The 25,740-nt window shown below is 49.2% G+C and overlaps 1 protein-coding gene across 1 annotated transcript in view; it reads left to right on the forward strand.

Moving 5' to 3' along the window:
• CAPN9 (calpain 9) overlaps nucleotides 1–25,025 on the forward strand; it is a 39,142-nt gene extending 14,117 nt beyond the window's left edge. Inside the window, 10 exon segments of the mRNA XM_007450603.1 lie at nucleotides 4,894–5,062; nucleotides 5,978–6,061; nucleotides 8,211–8,296; nucleotides 10,494–10,576; nucleotides 15,179–15,243; nucleotides 16,057–16,125; nucleotides 16,657–16,735; nucleotides 18,582–18,719; nucleotides 22,019–22,077; nucleotides 24,999–25,025. Coding sequence (XP_007450665.1) covers nucleotides 4,894–5,062; nucleotides 5,978–6,061; nucleotides 8,211–8,296; nucleotides 10,494–10,576; nucleotides 15,179–15,243; nucleotides 16,057–16,125; nucleotides 16,657–16,735; nucleotides 18,582–18,719; nucleotides 22,019–22,077; nucleotides 24,999–25,025 — 859 coding nt within the window.
• Nucleotides 25,026–25,740: the final 715 nt, after the last annotated feature.

The raw sequence follows: 25,740 nt of genomic DNA on the forward strand, positions 1-25,740 counted from the left end.
AACTCTTCCAAAATATAGCAGAGGGAGGAACACTCCCAAACTCACTCTACGACGCCACCATCACCCTGATACCAAAACCAGAGAAGGATGTCACAAAGAAAGGAAACTACAGGCCAATATCACTGATGAACATAGATGCAAAAATCCTCAACAAAATACTAGCAAAGAGAATCCAACAGCACATTAAAATCATCATACACCATCATCAAGTGAGGTTTATCCCAGGAATGCAAGGATTCTTCAATGTATGCAAAACAATCAGCGTGATACACCATATTAACAAATTGAAGGAGAAAAACCATATGATCATCTCAATAGATGCAGAGAAAGCTTTTGACAATATTCAACACCCATTTATGATAAAAACCCTCCAGAAAGTAGGCATAGAGGGAACTTTCCTCAACATAATAAAGGCCAAATATGACAAACCCACAGCCAACATCGTCCTCGATGGTGAAAATCTGAAACCTTTTCCACTAAGATCAGGAACAAGACAAGGATGTCCACTCTCACCACACTTATTCAACATAGTTTTGGAAGTTTTAGCCACAGCAATCAAAGAAGAAAAGGAAATAAAAGGAATCCAAATCGGAAAAGAAGTAAAGCTGTCACTGTTTGCAGATCACATGATACTATACATAGAGAATCCTGAAGATGCTACCAGAAAACTACTAGCGCTAATCAATGAATTTGGTAACGTTGCAGGATACAAATTAATGCGCAGAAATCTCTTGCATTCCTATACACTAATGATGAAAAATCTGGAAGAGAAATTAAGGAAACACTCCCATTTACCACTGCAACAAAAAGAATAAAACACCTAGGAATAAACCTACCTAAGGAGACAAAAGACCTGTATGCAGAAAACTATAAGACACTGATGAAAGAAATTAAAGATGATTCAAACAGATGGAGAGATATACCATGTTCTTGGATTGGAAGAATCAACATTGTGAAAATAACTATACTGACCTCATACCAGTCAGAATGGCCATCATCAAAAACTCTACAAACAATAAATGCTGGAGACGGTGTGGAGAAAAGGGAACCCTCTTGCACTGTTGGCGGGAATGTAAATTGATACAGCCAATATGGAGAACAGTATGGAGGTTCCTCAGTAAACTAAAAATAGAACTACCATACAACCCAGCAATCCCACTACTGGGCATATACCCTGAGAAAACCATAATTCAAAAAGAGTCATGTACCACAATGTCCATTGCAGCCCTATTTACAATAGCCAGCACATGGAAGCAACTTAAGTGTCCATCGACAGATGAATGTATAAAGAAGATGTGGCACATATATACGATGGAATATTACTCAGCCATAAAAATAAACGAAATTGAGTTATTTGTAGTGAGGTGGGTGGACCTAGAACCTGTCATACAGAGTGAAGTAAGTCAGAAAGAGAAAAGCAAATACCGTATGCTAACACATATATATGGAATCTAAAAAAAAAAAAAAGGTTGTGATGAACCTCGGGGCAGGACAGGAATAAAGATGCAGACGTAGAGAATGGACTTGAGGACACACGGAGGGGGAAGGGTAAGCTGGGACGAAGTGAGAGAGTGGCATGGACATATATACACCACCAAATGTGAAATAGATAGCTAGTGGGAAGCAGCTGCATAGCACAGGGAGATCAGCTCGGTGCTTTGTGACCGCCTGGAGGGGTGGGATAGGGAGGGTGGGAGGGAGACGCAAGAGGGAGGGGATATGGAGATATAGGTATACGTATAGCTGACTCACTTTGTTATACAGCAGAAACTAACACACCATTGTAAAGCAATCCTACTCCAATAAAGATGTTAAAAAAAAAAAAGGAGATTCTGGCTAGATGAAAGCTTACTTGTAGTTGGAGCAAGGCAGTTAGAAGAGTAACTGGAATAAAGGAGTGTTTCAGACATAAAAATAAAAAAGATCAGTGGTTGTTGAGGGCTTGGGGGGGAAGGAAGGAGGGAAGGAAAGATGAATATATAGAGCACAGAGGTTTTTCTTAGGGCAATGAAACTATTCTATATGATACTGTAATGGTGAATATATGACACCATGCATTTATCAGACCCACAGAACTTTACAGCACAAAGAGTGAACCTTAATATATATGAACTTAAAAATCATCTAGGAGGAAAGGAATCCCAGAATGAAAAGCAGCCTGTGACAAAACAATCTATTACAAATCTATGAAACAAACTCATTGAAGGTGTAGGCGAGAAAGGCGCTGACCTAAGTAACTCTGGAAATGAGTGCAGTCTGTGAGATTGAAAGCCAGAGAGACTGGGACTTCCCTAGTGGTCCAGTGGTTAAGACTCTGCGCTTCCTAATACAGGGGGCGAGGGTTCCACCCCTGGTCGTGGAACTAAGATCCCACATGCCGCGGGGCAAAAGGAAGAAAGAAGGACAGAGAGATTGTACACAAGCACTGTACACTAGCTGGTAAAGTTGTTTCTCGTGGGGTACAGGACAACAATTCCGATACCATTATACATATGTACTGAATTGAACAATTAAGTAAATGGGTGGCAGATGGGGGAAGCCAGGTTTCTCATCGTTGGAGGGAGAGCTTACAAAGAAGCCTGGTGGAGGAGGCTAGAATGATATAAGTGGTAGTGTGTCAGAGTTGGGGACCTCAGTATGAACTCAGGTTTAGTTGAATAGAGATGGTTACACGTTGATGAGTATATGCGTCACTCATGGGTTAGTACACAGGTATTATTTCGTTGTTTATCAGCTGAGAGGGCCTAGAAGCAACGACAATCCCATAGCAACAAGCACTCTTACTTCTCAGGTCTTGGTTCCTAACACCATTCTCCAATCAAAGGAACCAGGGCTCCTTGGAGATAAGGCTGATTGTAGAACTGGGGCAAGAAATACAGAAGATGAGCCTAGAGTATCTTGCAGTGTCAGGAAGTGAATGTGTGTGTGTATGCTTTAAACACACATGCACACACACACACACACACACACACACACACACACACACACACAGTGATGGAGTTATGCCAAAGGGACACAGGAGCCAACTGAAGGAGCCGAAAGTAGCCAAAGCTGGAACAATTAGAGCAGCAAAATAAGTAAAATGGTACTGGATTATAAATCAAAGTATAAAATTAATATTCATGAGTCCATACTGATGTAAATAAATCATTGAATAAATAAATGGGGGAGAAGAGACAAATTTGCCACATAGAAGAATTCCGGGGAATTTATGTAGACGCTCTGCCCTCAAGAAGGTCTAGCATGACCCCCACTCCTAAGTCCTTCCAAAGAGGACAGTAATGGGGGGTGGGGGGAGCGGAAGCTCACCGAGGAGAAACATGACAGACAGGAGACCTCAGCCAGTGATCAAGGCGACATCAACAGTGACAAGTCATGAAGACACGATGTATGCTCGACAGGACGTGATGAGAATGGTATTTCACCGCAGTCTATGCATGAGAAAACCAGCAGACAGATCCCAGCTGAGGAACATTCTACAGAACACCGACAGTGCCTCAAAACTGTCCAGGCCTGGGAGGGAGGGAGACACAAGAGGGAAGAGATATGGGGAGATACGTATATGTATAACTGATTCACTTTGTTATACAGCAGAAACTAACACACCATTGTAAAGCAGTTATACTCCAATAAAGATGTAAAAAACAACAACAACAACAAAAAAAAAAACTGTCCAGGTCATCAAAAACAAGGAAAGCCTGAGAAACTGTCTCTGGCCAGAGGAGCCTCAGGAGACTTGACTAAGTGTGATGATGTGGGATCCTGCAATGGGATCTTCCAACAGAAAAAGCACATTAGGTGAAAACTAAGGAAACGTGAATATGGTGTGAACTTTAATAACAATGACGAACTGGTTCAGTCACTGTAACAAATGCACCACACCGATGTAAGATGTTAATGTACAGCCGTATTAATCAAAGAGATGAAGAGAGAAAAGCGGCTGGGACTACATGGGTCCAGAAAGCAAGAGAAATGCCTCCATCTCCCTCTCGGTCTCATACAACTAACAGCTTCATGCTCAGGCCCCCATTCCACGTGTGATGAGAGGAGGCTCATTTAAACCTCACAGCAGCCCTAGGAGGAAGAGTGCAACCCCATTTTGAAAATTAGGAAACTGAAGCACTGAGCGAGTTGGTCCAGCATCCCTCAGCTTGTGAGTGGGGGAACTGGCACTTGGACCTGCAGTCTGTCAGGGACCAGGATTCTCGGCCTCCTTAAGCAATAGAAGCTGATCAGCGGCCAGACAGGAAAGTCAGGCAAGGCTTCATGGGGGCCCCTGCTGCAGCAGGGGGCAGCGAGATCAAGCAACATGCTTCCTTGCTTGCTTTCTCCCTGGGGAGATGGGCGGCGAGCTTGCTCCTTATACGGGGTGAGGATCGCTGTGCGTCCAGGGGTCGGGCCGGAGGCGTGGCTTAGGCGGTCTGCCCACCCCTTAGGTGGCGTTGCGTGCAGGGGGCGTGCGCAGTGCCCTGCTTTTGCTCGCGGCTCTTCAAAAGTGGCAGTTGGTTATTTTTCTTGGTCTCTTTTGTCCAGAATTTGTCTCAACTGTGCACGCACGTGGTTATTTTTAGTCCCATACAGTTTCTTTGTATTTTGTTGCTCAAGGAGAGGTGTGTCCAGGTGCCAGCACGGCAGCCCTGCAGCCAAGGGTCCCAGGTCCCCGCCTGTCTCCTTACCACACCCACTGTCTCTCTCACAGAGTTCTCAGCATGTCTGGTTTCCTCAGAGCTCCAAGTAAACCCCATCCCTGCTTCCCACGTTCTTCCACACCTCCAGCCGGGGGCGAGCCCCGGGAGGTGCTTCTTGGTTAGAAAAACTCTGGCTGAGGGGCGCCACCTAGTGGTGATCCTTGTTCCCTGCAGCCGTTGCCAGGCTTTCTTGCCGCCCTCACAGGCTGAACGGGAGCTACGAGGCTCTGAAGGGGGGCAGCGCCATCGAGGCCACAGAGGACTTCACCGCGGGCGTGGCAGAGACCTTCACAACCAAGGAGGCTCCCGGGAACTTCTCTGAGATTCTAGACAAGGCCTTAAAGAGGGGCTGTCTGGTGGGCTGCTCCATTGACGTAAGTCACTGGCTGGCCGCATCCCAGGCACTGTTCTAGGCTCAGATGCCAGGCTGCCCACGGAAGAGGCATACATTGCAGGAAGACGGGGGCAATGCTTATTTATTTTAATTAAAACAAACGTTTGTGTTTAATGGTTTTCGAGTTGCAGAGGTAAGGCGCCCTTGCTGTATCAGGTGGAAGAATCCTGAGACGATGGACAGGGCAAAACTCTGTCTCCCTCCTCCGGTCCACGCCGGGACGCCTCTCCGGTGCTCGTCACGCCTCTGTTTTCGCTCGTGCAACAGGCACGCGCATATATGCACAGACTCGGGGGCGGTGTTAACTGAATGGAATCTTACTATACACTTTCCTGAAACTTGTCTCTTTCACGTCATAGATCATGAAAAAATATATCCGTGGATAGAAACAGAACAGCATTTTTTCTAATTTCTTTATGCATACAAACACACGCATGTAATTTTACCTCATCTATTTTTTGAAGCCTATTCAACTTTTCTATTTCCTCTTGGATTAACCTGGGGAATTTACCCTTTGCTAGTAAATTTCCTCTACTTTTTCAAGTTTGTGACATAGAATTGCATGTCATAGGGTTATATTCTTCTTACCGCCTCTTTGGTGTCTGTCCCTTGCCGTTGCTACGTGGTGGGAAAGGTCAGGTTTTCCTGTTTGGGGGCAAGAATGTAAGCTCTTCCGTGAAGTCCAAGCAGAGAATGAGGGGCCTCCACCCTGGGAAGAGGCTGGGAATCACTGTATGTCACTGCTAACCACTTAGGGGGCTTCCCGTGCACCCATTTAATATGCCCACTCACAGGGCCCTCACCTGAGGGGGCAGGAGGGACTGGGCCAGACACAGAGCTGTGTCTGGCCAGCTGGGAAAGGTTTGACATAGATACTGCTCCTTTTTTGTTTTAGATCAGAAATGCTGCAGAATCTGAAGCCCGGACACCTTTTGGTCTCATTAGCGGTCATGCCTACACAGTGACGGGCATTGACCAGGTAGGCGACAGGGACCCCTGTTGACAGGGTTATGGGGACAGACTTCGTAAACCTATATAGCGCATTGCAGCTTAAACTGCACTTTCGGACATGACAGAGGATGTCTCATCCAAAGAAGAAAGGCTGGAATTCAAAACAGCAAATGGGAGAGACAGAGAGAGAGAACAGAGAGAGGAGAGAGAGAGACCTGTGAGGCCGGCACAGTATAAACTTGGCCAGCAGCTGCGAGAACCTCGTCTTTGTTTTTTCTGTTCTTTTCTTCCCTGATTCCACATCAGTCCTGTCATAGTCACGGTTCTCCAGAGAAGCAGCACCCATAGGCTAAATCTGTATATGAAAACTTAGTAGTCGGAATTGCTCACCTGATTATAGAGGCCGAGAAGCCCTGCATTCCACGAGCTGGAGCCAGTGGTGGAGTTCCAGTCCCAGCCCAAGAGCCTAAGAACCAGGAGAATCAGTAAGTCCCAGCCCAAGAGCAGAAAAGGACCAAAGTCCCAGCTCAGCAGTCAGGCAGAGGGGGCAAATGATCCCTTCCTTTGCCTTTTTGTTCTTTTTGGACCTTCAGCTGATTAGATGGGGCCCACACACAATGGGGAAGGCCATCTGCTGTACTCAGCCTACCAGTTCAGATGCCCATCTCATCCAGAAACACCTTCACAGACACACCCAGAATAATGCATAACCAAACATCTAGGCACGCCATGGCCCAGTCAAGTTGACACATAAAATTAACCATCACAAGTCCTATTCTCTGCAGCTGTAGTTCAGGGTGGAACTAATCCCCGGGACGGGGAAGGGGGGCACCCAGACCCCACATGGCACCACTGTGACTCCCGGTGAGTGCTTTGTTTGGAGGAGTTCACGGGAAAGAGGAGGGGAGAAAGTGAGATGAGAGAGGAAGATGAGAAGCAGAGGGTGGCGCCCTTGCAGGGTCAAGTTCAGTGAAGTCCAAAGCGTTTCCCTCGTGCCCCACTTGGGTGAATCTCAAACCCAGTCGGTAGGGGACCTGGGCACCTCTGGTCTCTTCCAGCGGCTGCCATGTTTTGAGCGACATGCTCCAAATGAGTGGGGAGCACGGGGTGCAGAGGGAGCCTGTCCCTCCCCCTCAGCGGGTGGCGTGAGCTTCGTGCCCAAGAGGGAGATGCAGCTGGACTCTTTGGAGTGTTAGCTCCCTCCTCGCCCCTCCCTGTCTACACACGCCTTCCAATCACTCACTTGAGCAGGCCTGTGATTCCTGATGTCAGATCTTCTAAATGTTATTCTAAGTGATGGCAGGAACCTTCCCATCGTATGACGCTCTGTTCAATTGCGTTTGCTTCCTTTCCACCTGTAAGGAATTCACCTCCCCAGACATTTCAACGAATGAACCTCTTTCATGGCGAACTTGGACTCTGGAGAGGTCATACTCACTTAAATGATTTTGCACGTAAAAAGAGAAAATTTATGCCAAAGGTCTGAGGGTAAAGTGTTCTGAGAACTAAAATTCCTGGATCGTTGATGAATCGAGGTCTTTGACTCTCACCCTTCCACCCCCAAAACCTCTCTATGCATTGGTGCGCTTTCCTGCCCTGGGCAGAGCCTGAGGGCTGAGTCCTCTTTCTGTACTGGCTCAAGGGCTCTCAGCGTGGCAGCAGAGACCCTCATGTGACACCTGAAAGGGGGAGAAGATAGGATTTAGAAGACTCAGACGTGGGTTTTTGTTTATTGCGGTTGTTTAAACTCCCGGCATGTGCTGACATTCTGATCACCTGGGAGTCAGATGCTAAGGATGAAGAAAACTCAGTGTTAGACCGACTGACTGCTGGATGCTGCAGATACACAATAAATAAGGCTCGGCCTCTGCCTCTGGGGGGTTCCAGTCTAGAGAGAAAACTCAATCGTTTGAAGATTCCTGTGGACTCACTTCTTGTTCATTACAATTCCGCTTTGTTTCCCAGATGCGACGTAAGCATTCTGGGGTGATTAACGTAACATCATGTTCAATCGGAATTAGGAAATTTTGAGGGCTAGTTAACAACTGATGAGTTTGGACATGTTCTTAGTGTGTCAACAGGCTTTCAGAAAAGCCAGCCTCAGCTGGAGAGAACCCACCCTGGAGCTCACAGATGGATTTAGCATCTCACATTTCTCTGACGCTTTTCCCTTTTAGGTAAACTTCCGAGGCCAGCAAATAGAGCTCATCAGAGCCCGGAACCCTTGGGGCCAAGTTGAGTGGACTGGGTCCTGGAGTGACAGGTCAGTCCCCGCTCATCTTTCTGACTGATCCCCACCTCCCTATGGTTCACGGGGTACGAGGCCAGGGCTGGCTTGTGCACGTGTGAAGAGGGGGCAGCCTGACTACAGTTCTCTCCTGGCTCCCGTTCAGGGAGGGTCCTGTCCTGCGTCTGGACCTTACTTCTGCCCTTGTGCCCTCCACGCTCTCAAACTTGAAGACACGGTGCCCTTTACCTTTCACAGAGTCGTATTATGTCAGTGACTGTATTACCTCCCATGGGAACTTTAAATCCCGTGATATGGTGAAGGCTTCATCCCAGTGATGAAGAGCTCCTGTGTGTGTGTGTGTGTGTGTGTGTGTGTGTGTGTGTGTGTGTGTGTTTGTGGGGGGGGGGGGGGGGATTGAGTACTTTAGGTGTGAGAATCCCTGAAACATTGCCAAGCAGGTTGCTAAAGTGTTCTCTCTCATGATCGCTGACCATTGGCCAGAGGCCCAGTGGCCCACAGTGAGACAGAGGGAGCGGAGTGTGTGTGTGTGTGTGTGTGTGTGTGTGTGTGTGTGTGTGTGTGTTTGTGTGCAGGTGGGGTGGCAATGAGTACTTTAGGTGTGAGAATCCCTGAAACATTGCCAAGCAGGTTGCTAAAGTGTTCTCTCTCATGATCGCTGACCATTGGCCAGAGGCCCAGTGGCCCACAGTGAGACAGAGGGAGCGGAGCAGGAAATTCATCCATCACAGAGCAGCCACCTGGGCTATTTATACGGCCCCCGATTATACAGAGAGGGCTGCCTGTCTTGTACGTGTCCCCTCCTCGTTCCCCGGGGAGCAGCCTAGGTGACTGGGATGGGGGCTGTTCCAGCTCAGGCAGGGCCCCCTAACCCGTCCCCACTCCTGCCCACCCACGGCTTGGGGGGGCCCCAGGGAGCCTGGCAGCGAGTCTCGAGCTTCAGTGAAACGGGGCAGCGTTTGTCCTCGGCTCCCACAGAGGCACCACCCCCCCGGCCGTCGGTGTGCCGGGGGCTTCATTAAGCAGACTCCACAGCCCGGGCCTGCCTGTCGGCCCCATCGCGGGGCTTGTGCCACCATCCCTGCTGTCCGTTGGGCTTCTGTCTCCTCAGACCCATCAAAGGAGGGAAGAGATCAGCCTCCCTCTCCAGTCGGAAATGGAGAGAAAGAGATAAACCAACATTAATGAGACTGCTTCCTACGGTGAATAGATTTGGAGTCTCTCGGTTCAGGGAACGTGGTATGTAAAAGGGCCGAACCCTTTTTCCCCCTCCTGGGAAACACGCAGAGGGAGAAATAAAGGAAGTGCATTTTCGCTGGCTCGAGGCTGGACACCAGCTTCCCCTCTGACCCCACTCGGCCTCGGGGTAATGGGGAGCTGGTCCACAAGCCGATCCCTGACCCTGACCCTGCCTGCTGTGAGAACAGGGCCGAAGGGGCTGCTTACTCCCCCAGGCCCATGAGGTGTCTGGGGAGGGGCCCTGGGTACTGCTCTTCCCCGGACTGGAGAGATGTTCTACCTGAGTTCTCCCCACCCCCATCCAGGACAAGGTCTACAGGGTGTAGGTGAGGTAGACACATCACCTACAGCACTGCAGTGGTGGTGACTGAATTTGAACTGTTTACAGGTGGTCATGGGGGTCACAGAAACTCCGTGCACCTGAGGTGCAACTCCTGGGTTTGCAGGACAATGGGCGCTGTGCACCTGAGCCTTCTTGCCCATAGGCGGGCTCGTCTACCTGGCAGAAGCTCACCTGGCTTCCTAGTGCGGTCTTGTAAAGAAGGTACTTGGTATGTTTAATGTCAAGCACGGGTGAACATGAGGTATTATCACCACTCTTCCAAGTGTCAGCTTGTAAACCGAGAGGAGAGGTAGAGGGAATGTTCCAGGTCCCACATCTCAGCCCGCTCTGGCTCCTCGCTGGGCTCCTTCTGCCGCCCTGTTCATGTTCAACTGTGACGGCCCCAGGAGAATCTTCCGTGGAGGAGGGTCCAGTGGTCCTGAGGGCCTTTTTGCATCAGCTGCACTTGGAGATGTACTTTCCCACCAGCCTTTCCACCCACTGGCACATTTCCAGGGCCCCGATCAGGATCCCTTCCCCACATAATGTGGACCCTGGTTCCTAGGGAGGGGCAGGTCCCACCCCAAGGCCAGTGTCGTTCCCATTGCTGTCCGTGACCTTGTACCTAACGCTGGCTTTGTTCACCCCTAGTTCTTCTGAGTGGCATTCCGTTGGCCCAGCCGCGCAAAAGCGCCTGTGCCACACTGCTCTGGATGATGGGGAGTCCTGGTACGGTGCGTGTCTCTGTTTTCCTTTCTGTATTAACTCCATTACAGGTGTGAGCGTGTCTCACTGCCCTTAGGTGTAAGAAACACTGCTGCTTCTTCTATTTTCTTTTATTTTATTGGTAAATCAAATCCATTTGTCTCAAAACACAGGTTGGCAGAGAATGTAATGTCACGTTTGGGGGACCCACCCTATCTACAGGTTTAAGAGGCCCAGGGGAGTTAGTGCGATCCAGAAAACCTGGGGCTGAGCCTCTGGTCTCCGGCCCAACCTCCTTCCTCTGAGCACTCCATCATCCCCGCTTGCACGTGAATTCGAAGACAAACAGCCCTGATGCTCACAGGTACACTCCCTCCGTGCCCAGCTTGGTCACAGGGACCCTTGAAAGCTTTCACCTGAGAGCGTCTAAAAATACAGACCTAAGTGGGAAGGAAACATTCCTAACCTGGAGTTTCCACAGGGCTGAATCTCCATTTAACTGAAAACTTTAATTGGCCTTCGTCTCTGGAGGCTTTTTTCAATCTTATTTCTTCCCGTCGGGTCCAGGAAGAGTTGGTGCATCCAGCCCTGCAAGACCACAAATTCTTTTTTTTTTTTTAAGAGATACATACTTTAAAAATTTTTTTATTTTTGGCTGCATCGGGTCTTAATTGCAGCATGAGGGATCTTTCATTGTGGCACGTGGGCTTAGATGCCCCACGGCACATGGAATCGTAGTTCCCCAGCCAGGGATCAAACCCGCGTCCGCTGCGTTGGAAGGTGGATTCTTACCCACTGGACCATGGCCACAATTTCTGGATTTCTAGCTCTCTTCCCTTTCATGTGCTCAAACCAGTCCATTCTAGCCTGAACTCATCTCTTTTTTATGACACCTTATTAAATACAACATGCAAAAACTAGCACACAGTAATTAATATTCCAGTTTCTTCCCTTCTTTTCTCCTCAAGTGCAGCGTCAGTGAGCATTTGTTCTGGCTTCAGTATATTTACATATTTTACAGACAACAACTGTGGCAAGTATTTTTGCCCTTAATAACGTGGATACCTATTTTCCAGCTCCAATAGTCCCTTGCATCCTGCAGCCCAGCTGCTAAGCTGGCATCACATATTTTAGATTCCGTTATGGTGGTTCCACACTTCCAGTGACTCCAGGTAGCACCAGCTGCCATAACAAATAGACTCAAAATGTATAGACTCAAACGCAATCAAGTGTATTTCTCACTCATTGTAACCGTCCAGGAAGACATTCCTATTCTGTGGGTGGCTCTCTCCATACAGTGATTAGGGACTCAAGCTCCATCCTTCGTGTGGCTCTACCATCCCCTGGAGTGATACAGTCACCTGCAGGAAGCCAGCAGAAGAGGGGGAAAAAAAAAAAAAAACCTTTGGAGAAGATATCCCCAATTCCTAAAAGCCTTGACCCAGAATTAAGACACGCCACCGTTTTCATCCTCCACTAGCTGGAAGGCCCCGCCTGGTGAGTGAGCTTGGTGTCCTGCTAGCCATCTGTCTCAGGAACCATGAGTTCGTAAGTAGAAGTTTGTGGAAAACATACAGCGTGTTTGAGAGATTGACAAGCTGTTGAATTGGACATTAGACACACCTTGACCTTGAATTTTGAGTACTGTCCAGGGTTGATGAGTTACATGAAGAGAGCAAACCGAAGAAAGTGAGGTCTGGAATTCGGATTCTCCCACGAATTGCTGTATAAGAGCAGGAGGGGGGAACAGAGTTTGAGAGGCTACCTGAAGTCAAGCTAGTGGAAGGAAAGTCAGGCCCAGAAGGAAGGAGAAACAGGGCAGAGGAAATGAGGAAACCCACAGGGAGAGACCCAGCAAAGGGAGTGCCCTGTGCATGGCCCACGGTCCAGCCCTGCACCATGACTGCCCTTCCAAAAGGAGCTGCACCCGACACCTGGGACTGAAACTGGCCCGGGCAATGCGTGACACTAAAACTGTCAGCACTGTGAATCTGGAGCCTTTCCTCTGGGAATCTTGACACTAAAGCCTTTCCAATCTCTTTCCACTTTTATCTTTCACCGCCCCTCCTCCCAGGACATACTCCCCAAACTTTCCCCTCTCTCATTTATGAACTCCTCTCCGTCACTGAAACGTTTTCATTCGCAGCACAGTGCTGTCATTTCGCCTCCTTCAAAGGAAAAAAGTTCCTCCTGGGGCTTCCCTGGCGGCGCAGTGGTTGAGAGTCTGCCTGCCGATGCAGGGGACGCGGGTTCGTGCCCCGGTCCGGGAAGATCCCACATGCCGCGGAGCGGCTGGGTCCATGAGCCATGGCCGCTGAGCCTGCGCGTCCGGAGCCTGTGCTCCACAACAAGAGAGGCCACAACAGTGAGGGGCCCGCGTACCGAAAAGAAAAAAAAAAAAAGAGTACGTGCTCACACCCACTACACCTACCTGCACCCTGGGGACCCCAGGGCTCCCATGGAGGGGACGAGGGACGTGTGACGGACGCCTGCCGCCTCGAGCTCCCCCAGATCCCCTGCTCCTCCAAGCTGCAGACCGGCTTTTCAGGGTTGACGTTAGGTAGACTTTAAAAATAGCTTTCATTGCTCATTTCTTTCTTTTCTAAAAAATTTATTTATTTTTGGCTGCATTGGGTCTTTGTTGCTGTGCGCGGGTTTTCTCTAGTTGCGGCGAGCGGGGGCTACTCTTCTTTGCAGTGCACTGGCTTCTCATCGCAGTGGCTTCTCTTGTTGCGGAACACGGGTTCTAGGCACGCGGGCCCAGTAGTTGTGGCACGCGGGCTCAGTAGTTGTGGTTCGCGGGCTCTAGACCGCAGGCTCCGTAGTTGTGGCGCACGGGCTTAGTTGCTCCGCGGCATGTGGGATCTTCCCGGACCAGGGCTTGAACCCTTGTCCCCCGCATTGGCAGGTGGATTCTTAACCACTGCGCTCATCTCTTGATTACACTAATGGGAAGCCCGCTCATCTCTTGATTACACTAATGATTCAGGTTTATGGTAAAAGATTCTGAAAAGATGCAGAAAAGCCTAATGACAAAGGCAAACATCACGGCTAATCTCACTACCCATAAATAACCACTTTAACATATATGTGTGTGTCTTTGTGTATGTGTTTATGTACCAAATGTGTAGTCTGTGGGTGTGTGTCTCTCTCTGTATATATAGGTACACACATAATAGGTATTACACTATAGATGCAATATTATTTTTTGAACTAACAGCTTTGAGAGTTAATTTGCATACTATACAATTTACCCGTTTGAAGTATACAACTCTGCTACGTGAAATAAATCAGACAGAGAAAGACAAATACTGTGGAATCTAAGAAATACAACCAACCAATGAATATATAACCAAAAAGAAGCAGACTCACAGATATAGAGAACAAACTAGCGGTTACCAGAGAGGAGAGGGAAGTAGGGGTGGGGGAAATAGGAGGTACAAACTATAGGGTGTAAGACAGGCTACAAAGATGTATTGTACAACAGAGAATATAGCCAACATTCTGTAATAACTGCAAATGGAAAATAACTTTTAAAATTGTATAAAAAATTAAAAAAATTTTTAAATAACATATACAACTCAGTGGATGTTAGCATGTTCATAGAGTTGTACAACCATCACCACAATCAATTTTCATTTGATTCAGAGCATTTCATCACTCCAGAAAGAAACCACATACCAGTAGCATTTACTACCCTCCCCCGATCCTCCAGCCCCTGGAAAGCACTCATCCATTTTCTGTCTCCATAGACTTGCCTGTTCCGGACTTTTCATATAAAAGGAATCGTATAAAATGTGCTCCTCTTTGGCTGGCTTCTTTTGCTTAGCATGACACCTTCTAGGTCCATCCATGTTGTAACGTGTCAGGACTCCTTCACTTCTTTTTATGGCTGGATAATATCCCATTGTCTGAATATACCAGGTAGGGTTTATCCATTCATCCATTGATGGATGCTTGGGTTGTTACCCCTTTTTCGTTATCACGAATAATGCTGCTACGAACATTCGTGTACAAGCTTTTGTGTGGTCATGTGTTTTCATTTCTCTGGGGTATATAGCTAAGACAATTTGTGGGTTAAATAGTAACTCTATATTTGCTTCTTAAGAAGCTGCCTATTTTCTAAAGTGATTTCTGTACCTTTTCACTAGCAGTATGTGAGTGTTCAAATTTCTCCAATAATTTTAAACCCTGTCTCCTACACTTAATTTTTATGAGCATTTCCCCAGAAATGATCTTAAGAATCAAAGCATGATTCTTAAGGATTGTGTAATAATCCATCATGTGGACATAAACTGTTGTCCATACCCTTCCGTTGGTCGTTTGTATCATTTCTAAGTTTTTGCCATTACCAGTAACCTGATGATAAAAATCTGAACTTATAATTCTTTGCTTGGGACTCTTGAAACTCGGATAAAGACTGGAAGGATATCCCCATTTTTAAAGCTTTTTTTATATTTTGCAAATGCTCCTCCCCAAAGGCCATGTTCTACTCTCACCAGCATCTTAAGAGCGACTGCGTCACCACCCTCACCAACCCGGATCTAACCACCCTACTGGACTTTCAGCAGATGGAAATAGGTTTATCTTATCAGGGGTCAACTGAATTCTGCTTTCTGGTGTGATTTCAGAAAGGGACATCAAATTCAAGAAGCTAAGCCTGACTTCCTGTAAAAACATCATTTCTCTAATGGACGTATCCTTCCAAATATGCAGGCAGAAGTCGATGTTAAGTGTTTTTCTCTAATGCAGACTTGCCTAGAATGTGGAGAGCCTTCTTCACAGAGAATAACCAAAGCCTGGGAGACACTGGTGCTAGAATTGGAACAAAATCAAGAGGCACAGGGAACTTCCCTGGTGGCGCAGTGGTTAAGAATCTGCCTGCCAATGCAGGGGACACGGGTTCGAGCCCTGGTCCGGGAAGGTCCCACCTGCTGTGGAGCATCTGAGCCCGTGCGCCACGATTACTGAGCCTGCGCTCTAGATCTTGCGAGTCACAACTACTGCGCCCGCGAGCCGCAAGTACTGAAGCCCGTACACCTAGAGCCCACGCTCCACAGCAAGGGAAGCCACCACAATGAGAAGCCCGCGCACCGCAAGAAGAGTAGCCCCCGCTCTCCGCAACTGGAGAAAGCCCGCGCGCAGCAACGAAGACCCAACGCAGCCAAAAATTAAAAAAAAAAAAAAAAAGAGGCACAGACTGGCCAGTTGGAGGAATGTTTGTGAAGGGACTTGGGGATCTTTGTGCCACTTTGGGGTGCTGTCCAGGGCAATGAAGGGTTTTTCATATGTGTGTTTTCAACGTTTCTTTTGCCATCCCCCCTCACCCCTGCCATGCCCCCCATTCAGAGATTCATGGCTTAATAATTAAACCCCCTCCCTCAGAGCCCTGAGTCTGTGTCACACATGTCACCCATGCCAGCCCATTGCCCTCCTCCCCCGCAGCCCCAGGAGCCTTGGGGTGATATGATGCTCACGTCTTCCTTTCTTCCTTAATTCACTTGCACAGACCAGTGGCAATGGGAAGCTAGTGTTTGGTGAATTCAGAGTGTTCTGGGACAAGCTGGAGAAGTGGACAGTATGTAACCCAGCCAGTGCGTGGCTGCTAGGGGACTGTACAAGCCTAGAGCAGAAGGGGATTTTATTCTATTTTATTTTTAAATATTTGTTTATTTATTTATTTTGGCTGAGCCATGTCTCAGTTGAGGCATACATGCGGGATCCAGTTCCCCGACCAGAGATGGAGCCCCCTGCATTGGGAGCACAGAGTCTTAGCCACTGGACCACCAGGGGAGTCCCAGAAGGGGATTTTAAAGGTCCAGGTGCTGGCATGACCAGAGGATTTGTGTTTGAAAAGGTGGAAGGGAGGAAATCAAGATGGAATTCCCATATTTACCCCCCATACTTATGGGAGTACCACAGGACTTCCACCGAATATGAAAGGAAAACAAAGGGACCCACACTTTTGGTGACCCTAAGCCTACCATTGCCCCTTCTGCCTGGTGAGAGGAGTCTCTCCCCTACGTGGACCCCATTACTGCCATCAAAAGAGCCTCAATGGGGTCATCTGCGTGCTCGCATTCTCAGTGCCTCTGCTCTCCCCCTACAGAACCTTTTCCTTCAGTTTGATGCTGACAAATCTGGCACCATGTCCTCCTACGAGCTGCGGACCGCCCTGAAAGCCATGGGTAAAGGGAAGCCTGGGCCGCCAGGCGCAAGCTGTCTGCGTGCCGGGTGCTGTCAGTGGCAGCTACTCACCTCTTGCCACAGCCCGGGGAGGGGGCTGGACTTTGACCAGAATCGATGCTTCTTAAGGGTAGGGCCCAGCCTCAAATTCAGGACTTGCTCACTCTCATCAGGGATCTTTAACGTGTATCCACTGAGGCTGAACTCAGCCTGACCCCTGGAGGCCTCAGCCTCTGGCCAGTTTTCTGGCCAAGCAGAGTTATATACGACTCTGGTGGGAAGCTCTCAAACCTTTAATTTCTGCTTTCAGATGGCGATTAACACAGAGAGGCAGGGCATGTCCATCTCATGGTTTGGGGTCAGGTTTGGGGTACACAGAGTTCATGTACCCCTCTGCAACGGAGGCCCCGTCTCTGGCTTTGTCACCAGCAGACTGAATCCAAACCAATGATTCCATTGTCGTTTATACCCATTTCCTGCATGAGGGATGGGCTCCAGGTGGCATTCCTAACCCTCTGGCAGCCCCTCCCAGGGCAGTCCGAGTCTCTGGGGCTCAGCTGTCCTTTGCATAGGACGGCCACTGAAGCCTACACCCCGCCAGGCCACAAGGCATTTCTCACAAAGCAGGCTTCACAGACATACCCCTGGGCCCGGCCAAAGCCTGGAATCTGGTTCCCTTCCAAGTAAAATAAACATCGGGAAACACTGTCAGCTTCATGGTATGATAATGGGACAAAATCAGGACCAGCTTGGGTCCTGCGTGACGGCAAAGAAACAAAATTAATTATAAATGTGGAGAGTGCCACAGAGGAGAAGGGCCTGATCTTCTTAGGGTCTGGGGACCTGGTTTCTAGGGCAGAAGGACAGAGCAGGGGGGAAAGGGAGCCCTTCAGAGACGGAGGTGTGGCCACGTCCTTCTTTTCCCGGCTTGGGGAGGGGGAGGGAATCGGCCCTCACCCTGTCCTCTTCCTGCTCCACCCAGAGCAGACGCCAGGACTCTGGGTGTTGACCCCAGCCAGCTCCACTGTGCAGGCTCCAGAAACCATGTCCTGCCTCTGGACCGGCCCCCTCTCGGTCTGGAATCGGGAACGAGGACACAGGAAGACCCTGGGCAGGCTTCTAAGCAATACTTGGAACATTTCCTGGAAAGGGAGTGTGCAGGCTGAAATGAAAGAAGGCAACGCTGGTTAGAAATCAAAGCCTTAAGTGTTGAATCTATAAGGAGCGTTACCTTCTCTAAAACCCTCATTCGACCAATGAGCAAAGAGGTCGAATGAGCAAAGAGAAGGGAAGCAAAGCTCCCAGGCCCAGATTCTCGCTCCATCGCTCCATCGCTCCATCGTGGGCGTGTGTGAACGAGCCTAGCATGGGGTCTTTCACTGAGGGCAGCGGCATAACTCGGTCTCCAGAGCCCCCAACATCTCTGGGTTAAAATGCCCATGAGAAACAGACACTTACTGCGGGTGTCCTGGCTGGAATCCCCCCAGGGCCAGCAGGAGCTGGAAGTGGAGCCCTAGAACCAGAGGGTGGCACCGGGCTTGGGGCTTAAACACTGTCCAGCATCAAGTTCTCCCAAGCAAGGCTTCCTGAAAAGTCAGCAAGACCCTATGGGTGATGTGAGGTCAAAGCCAAGACCCTGAACTTGGCGAACTCAGAAGGTTCACCAAGTGACACTGTGGGCTCCCCAGTGTCCCCCCGACAGAGGCGCACTGTCATACTGCATTGGAGCCAAGGGCGCCGGGTAGACACTGGCTCCCTTCCTTGGGGCAGCCCTGGGCTGACTGGTGCCCCCGAAGGCACACCCGTGGGGCTCAGCCAGGGCGGCCACGCCTCCCCCTCTCCCCGCAGGCTTCCAGCTCAGCTCTCCCCTCTTGCAGCTGATCTTTCTCAGGTACACAGACCAGGAGCGCCAACTGGGCTTTGATGACGTCCTCAACTGCCTGGTCCGGCTGGAGACTGCAAGCCATAAGTGTCCAGGGGGGCTGCGTGTTCCTGAGCCCAGGGAGAGCACACCTCCCTCCATCACCTTCCAGGAGCATGTAAGGGGCAACCTACTGAGAACTGCAGCAAAGGTGGGCTGAGCCACACGCCCCGCCATCTGTGTGCTGTGTGCGGCTAGCCGAGGGGCGGGTGTGCACTCCTTCTCTGCAGTGCGCCTGGTACCGTCATCCTCCATCCGTTCCCAGTGTCTTTGTGGGAGGGTAGCTGGGTGGGGATGGGGCTCCTGCCGCGAATCAGAAGAAAGGTCAGATCCCATCACAGGGCACAGAATCGGGAGTCTCTCTCTCTCTACCTCTGTCCCCCGCCCTCCTTCACTCTCCAGCCCTCTGTGTTTACAAAAGCCCTAGGCACTGACCCGATTGTCTCAGAGAAGATCTGTTAGGCCAGGAAGAGAGAGAGAGAGAGAGATTATGTGCAGGTGGTCCTTAACGTTTGCAGGTCATAGCCACCCACCCCTCTCTGGGTAGTCACGCAGTTGAAGCTGAACGAAGCACATCCAGAGCCTGTGACTCAACACCAGGGTGACTGCTGTGCAGGTGTCCCCCCGGATGCCCACGCTCTGGGGTCACCATCTGGAATCTTAATAATTTTTTAAAATATTTATTTATGTATTCATTTATTTTGACTGTAAAGGGTCTTAGTTGTGGCATGCAGAATCTTTAGTTGCAGTGTGCAGACTTCTTAGTTGCAACACGCATGCGGGATCTAGTTCCCTGACCAGGGATCAAACCCAGGACCCCTACACTGGGAGCGTGGAGTCTTACCCACTGGACCACCAGGGAAGTCCCTTGAATCTTAATAATTTTTTTTTTTTTAGAGTTCGTTGTAGTAGTTGTTGTTTTTAATTTATTTTTGGCTGCTTTGGGTCTTTGTTGCTGCACGCGGGCTTTCTCTAGTTGTGGCGAGCAGGGCCTACTCTTCGTTGCAGTGCGCGGGCTTCTAATTGCTTGTGGCTTCTCTTGTTGCAGAGCATGGGCTCTAGGCGTGCGGGCTTCAGTAGTTGTGGCGTGCGGGCTTCAGTAGTTGTGGCTCGCGGGCTTCAGTAGTTGTGGCTCGTGGGCTCTAGAGCACAGGCTCAGTAGTTGTGGTGCACGGGCTTAGTTGCTCCGGGGCATGTGGGATCTTCCCGGACCAGGGCTCGAACCCGTGTCCCCTGCATCGGCAGGTGGATTCTTAACCACTGCACCACCAGGAAAGCCCCTTAATAATTTTTTAAAAAGGGGTCCCACAACAAATTATGGAGCCAGTCCTGCTTGGCACTTTCTATAGTATGTTTACTGGGTGACTTCCAGGCACTGGCTAAACAAAGGTAAAGTCTGTGCTCCTTGGTTCCACAGTGGGGAGCTCCCGCTGCTTCTTTCAGGACACTTAGAACACACGGAATTACTCATTTGAAGCTTGTCTCCACCAGACTCTAAGCTCCAAGAGAGCTGTACTGAGTGGACAAGCAAGGTTCACGTGATGACTGATGGGGATGATGGTCTGAGACAGGCGGGCAGGGCCTGCAGGGCCTGGCCGGCGACCTCAGGGCCCAGGCTTTCTCTGGGTGTGAGTGGGAGCTAATGAGAGGTGCACTGTAGAAACAGCCTCCTCAAAGGCGGTCGCTTATTAGACTTACAGGGCAGTCAGAGCTGACCTCGAGAGAGTGAGATTTGGTAGCTTCTCTTCTCTCAACTGCCCTTTTCCTTTCTGAATCCCCTCAGGCCCAGTCCTTTCCTGCAGGCGGTTCTCAGCTTGTTCTTATAATTGAGGAATGCTAGGGAGAAGGCACTCAAAACTGAACATCACTGGTCAGTTTAGCTAAAAGCATATCAATATTATTGATCTTTTCTAAGAACCAACCTCTCATTTCCTTGATTTTCTCTATTCTTCAGTTTTCTAGGATCCTTATGTTAGATTCACCATCTGGAGAACTTTAAAAATCCCAAAGCTAGGGCTTTACCCCAGGCTGACTTTAACTTTTTATTCTAGAAAGTTTTGCTCATACACCTAAGTATAAAGTGGGATACGGAGGGTGGGAGGGAGGGAGACGCAAGAGGGGAGAGATGTGGGAACATATGTATATGTATAACTGATTCGCTTTGTTATAAAGCAGAAACTAACACACCCTTGTAAAGCAATTATACCCCAATAAAGATGTTTTAAAAACAAAACGAAAACAAAGCAAAAAAAAGAATAATAACCGTCCCTGTGTGCCCTCCACCGGTGCCTCCCAAACCCTGCCCCGTGACAGTCCCCAGGAGAGCATCTAAAACTGTTAATGATCAGGCTACACAGACCAATTAAATTAGAATCTAGGGGGTGGCAACACAGCATCATCTTTATAAAAATTCCCCAGTGGTTCCAGCGCCTTCTACCCAGCCTCACTTGTCACCTTGCTCATCTTTTCCACATGACCCCCTAAAGCATACTGTTTTTCCTGAGTTATTTAATAACGGATCTCAGAAATTTGGTCCTTTTGTCTGTAAACATCCCTATCAGAGAGACTTCTTTTTAACATAATCGTCATGCTGTTTGCACCCTCACAAAATTCTCAGTGAGTTCTCCACATCCTCTAAGACCCGGTCCACACTGAGATTCCCCAGGTCTCCTCAGGACCTACTCACTGCATGTGGCTGCTGGGTTCTGTCTCTTTTGTTCTGTGGCAGCCCCTCCTACTTCTTGGGGTATTTTAAAGCTCCCAGGTGAGGCTCAGGTAAAGTCAGTGTGGACTGGTTCCACCACCTGGACTAAGATGGGGAGACTGAGGCCAGGAGAGGAAAGTAACTGTCTCGGGTTATTCAACGCGGCACACGGGCTCTCTTCTACCCCAGCTCTGCCTACGTGTGGGACCACCAGCGCTCACCTTCTCAAAAGGGACGTGCAGAGACTGAACGGCTTTTAAGACTCATGCAAACCTTTATGTACATGTGCTTTTTTTTCTCTGGGGAGAAGGTCCATGGATTGCAAGGGCTCTGTAGCCCCCAACAGTTAAGATAGGGGAGATGTTTCGGGTCCACGAGCTGGCCGGCTGACCCACATACAGTAAATGAAGAGACCCACTCCCCAGTGCTCAGGCCACCGGCTTCTGCCATCACAGGAATTCCAGAGGCTCCCCCAGTTGAGAGACACCCCGCTCAGGGCGCCTGAGTCTGGCCGCCGCCCTAGAAGATGCTCACCTCTTAGCAACAGATGGAGCGGCTTCTCCACCAGCCTCTTGGAAGGCCCGTTGGCCACGGGAAAATAGCTAAGCCTGTTGAAGGAACGTCTCCGCAATGATACCTTTCTTGTGTCTCTCCCATCAGGGATGTTCCAGGCCCTCGGCACGAAGAACAAGGAGTTCATTCATCTCAACATAAACGAGGTATGACCCAGCCAGACTCCCGGCTCAGGGACCCAGCCAGGGCTAGGCAGAGCCCACACTCCATAATGCTTGCTGAATGCATGATCACATGAGAGGGTCCACATCTAGCCTCAGGGTAATAATAATAATAATAATATTGCTAATAGTTGTGAGGCACTATTCATGTAGCAGTCAGTAGAAGCCTACAGTAGCCCTTTGGGCTAAGAATTAATAGCATCCCCACTTTGCGGAGGTGGAAACTGAGGCATAGAGAGATTAATCCCCTGGAAGAGTGAGCGAGCAAACGCTGCCCTCTTGTCCCATCCTCCTTCTGCCACATGGGCTCCGTGGCCTCCTGCCCTCTGCCTTCCGAAGTTCACTTCTTGTTCGTGACGTTGTCTTGTGGGTCTCTAGATTCTTGGGGGGGAGTGAGTGTGTGTGTGTGTGTGTGTTTATGCGCATGCACGCACACCTCAAAGACCCTGAGGAATACACAACTTTTATCTGTTGCAGGGGCTGATCACAGCAAAAATGATGGAGGGGAGAGAATGGGCCAGTTCTGGAGGCTTGGATGAGGGGTCCCAGGAGCGGATAGCCCTCCCCTGCTGCCCAGAGTGTGGTCTGTGGGCCAGCGGCATGGCCATCACCTCGGGGAGCTTGTGAGAAATGCAGAGTAGCACATAGTGATCACAGTCAACAGTGCGGTGTTATAAACTTCAAAGCTGCTAAGAGACGAGATCTTAACTGTCCTGATGGCAAAAAAGAACTGATGATGTGATATGATAGAGGCTGTAGCTGACGCCACGGTGGTGAACATCTTACAACACATCAATGGATTAAATCAATGCATTTACACCTTATACTTATACAATGTTATGTGTCAATTATATCTCAATAAAAGAAATCAACAAAATAAAAGCAAAAAAAGAAATCCAGAGTTCCAGGCTCCACCCCAGACCCACTGGATCAGCTCTCATTTTAGCAGGATACACAGTAATTCCTAAACCCACTAACGTTTGAGAGCACTGGTTAGACATTCTTCTGCCCAAAGGTGTGGCAGGGGGGACTACAGGACAATTTCCTTCAATCGTTCCGTAATTTTTTATTTCCCTTTTTTTCCACTCTCTCCCTGTGCTTTCTGTCCAGCTCTGCTTTCCCTTGGACCTAAGGGTGGAAAAGCCGGGCAGCCTGTGTCTCCTCTATCTCTGAGCTCTTTCTCCTCCCCACACGTTTCCATGCTCACACTGCACACGTCGGCTCACTTCCAAATTCAGTAGTAACTTCGGATGTGGGTACCGTTTCATTGACTATTCCAAGACAAAGGGTTGGATGACGGTGTGGATTAGACAGGGGATGGAACTGTCAGTCTCTGTGCCTCAGTTTCACCTTTTGCAGAAAGAGATCTAGGCCTTAATCTTACACCAGAAGTTTGGTTTCTAGTAATATCATGTAACTTAGCAATTTATTATGTTGATTCATCACTGATTTTCTCATGTGGGTCTCAGATTCCTGGGTACACTATAATTTCACCAAGAATAGAAACCGGACATTTTTCTTGTTAGTATTCTCTTTCACCTTTAGCACATACAACACATTCAATAAGTGTAGCTCCTCTGACTGATAACGTATAAAACACCCCAAGGATGCCAAAGAAAGACATACATACTCACATAGTCCCTTATGAAAACAAGACAGACCCCTATACCCATCTTTATTTCTCATTTACCTTAAGGTTTTGCCACCAGTAAGTGTGAAGACTGTATGGGGGTTGCCATGTGTCCGTGGTGCAGGGGAAGCGTGAGCGGGTTTTGTATTCGATAGCTCTTAGCCGGTTAAAGGCCCCAAAGTACCAGAAGCGTGGAAGGAAGCATTGCATTGCTTCAAGTTCTAGGTGTCACTTCCAGCCCAAGTGTCCACAGGTGTGGGGTCTGGAATGAGCTCTGTGTCCCCATTTCCTCTTCCTCAACAGGCCAAGTCATTTTGTTGTAAGTGCTTGCGCTTGCCCCATACTTACCACCCTCCGAGACAACAGGAAAAATCTTTGAGTTCTCCGCCTCTCCTTCTCCCTGTCATCCTCAACTCTGGCTGGAAGTTAGAATCATCTGGGGAGATTTTAAAGCCTCAACGGCCTGGTCACATCCCGGACCAATTAAATCCAGGTCTTTGGGGGTGGGACCCAAGCATCAGTATTTTAGAGCTTCCCCTGGTGAGCCCAGTGTGAGGCCAAGTTGAGAGCCACCTTTTTAAATCCCACCCCCGACCCCAGGAAAACATTCTAGCCTTCCCCTGCCTTGAGTTGGCCTCACCGGCAGTTACTCTGCCCAAAGTAACTTCCTCCATCCAATTGCTTCCCACAATCCTGGCCTCGTCATGTGCCGTGTCCAGGAAAGAGGGCAGAGAGGAGAGAAAAAAAACATCCCGGACAATCATGTTCCCCCAAGTCACCTTGTCGTGATAAGAAAGCTGGTGGAAAGTAGGAGGTGGATGGCTAACGGAGAGAGGAGCAGAGGGGAGGCCCATCCATTTCTCCACCGGCTCACCTGTAAAAAGCCCAGGCACCGAGTCTGCTTCCCTTTCCTGCAGCCCTTCTCTGACGGAGGGTCACCTGTCCTCGGCGTCCCCGTCAAAGAGGAAAAGGCCCTTATTTTATACCGCCTGGCCCAAGGTGCCTCAAGGTGTCTCTTCGACAGGGAGAAAGCACATTTCTCTCTCTCTCTCACTATCCGCACTTGGCTTCAGCTCACTCAGAAACGGCTCAGGACCTCCGGAAAACTTAAAATGCTGAAAATTAATTAATTTTTAAAAATGTTTCTTGTTGAGGTAGAAGTCCATGTTTGCAGCACAGTGATCAGGTGGTGGAGCTCCTGTGGCACAAACGTACTGGGGCTGGTAGGAAAATGAAGGAATGACCATTCTCTCTTTCTCTCTCTTTTTGTCCCCAGTTCATCATCCTGACAATGAACACTTGAGGCTTCCCTGGCAGGGATGCACTTTGTCCAGCTGAATCTTGGTTTGGACCATGAACTTCAGTACGTCCCCAGGTGTAGAGCCGTCATGCCCAGAGCCCTCTCCCCTTCCACTGTCCAACCCTCTCACCCCTTGCACCCCACCCTTCTGATCTCGGAAGAATGAAATGGACTCAGTATGATCCCTGATTTTGTGCTCCTTCTTTGTAAAATCACTGCCCTGAGATGGTTGATGCCAGCACCTGTGCCTTACAAACAGGTTTAGGCATCGCCAGCAATTCCCCCCCCGACTTTCCCCACCTCCGCCCATTACTAATTCTTCAAAGTGCAACTCAGTGCACAAACCCTGGCCTCCATGTAGCTTCGATCATTGTTCTCAAACATCCTGTATGGGACAATGCTTTTGTAAATGTGTATGGGGCTTGAGATGACAAGGAAAAGTGTGAGGTCATAATTAAGCATTTTCCTGCATCATAGGCATGTTTCCCCATTGGGGAGAACATCAGGGAATTCTGGATGCTTACTGGTAAGAGTAGAACCACCTCCTCCAAGAACTGGTAACTAAGACGGCCTCTGTCCAGTCCAGACATTCTGTGTGTCCAAACCTTTGGAGTCAGAAAAGCCAAATGCAATGCTGTTTCTTCTCAGGGAATCCAAATTCAGGTCAGAGTTGATCTCATTCATCTCCCCCGTGATGAGGGAGGATAGAGTGAAGCCT

The sequence above is a fragment of the Lipotes vexillifer genome, unplaced genomic scaffold, assembly GCF_000442215.2.
Source record: "Lipotes vexillifer unplaced genomic scaffold, Lipotes_vexillifer_v1.1 scaffold805, whole genome shotgun sequence".
NCBI lineage: Eukaryota > Metazoa > Chordata > Mammalia > Artiodactyla > Lipotidae > Lipotes > Lipotes vexillifer.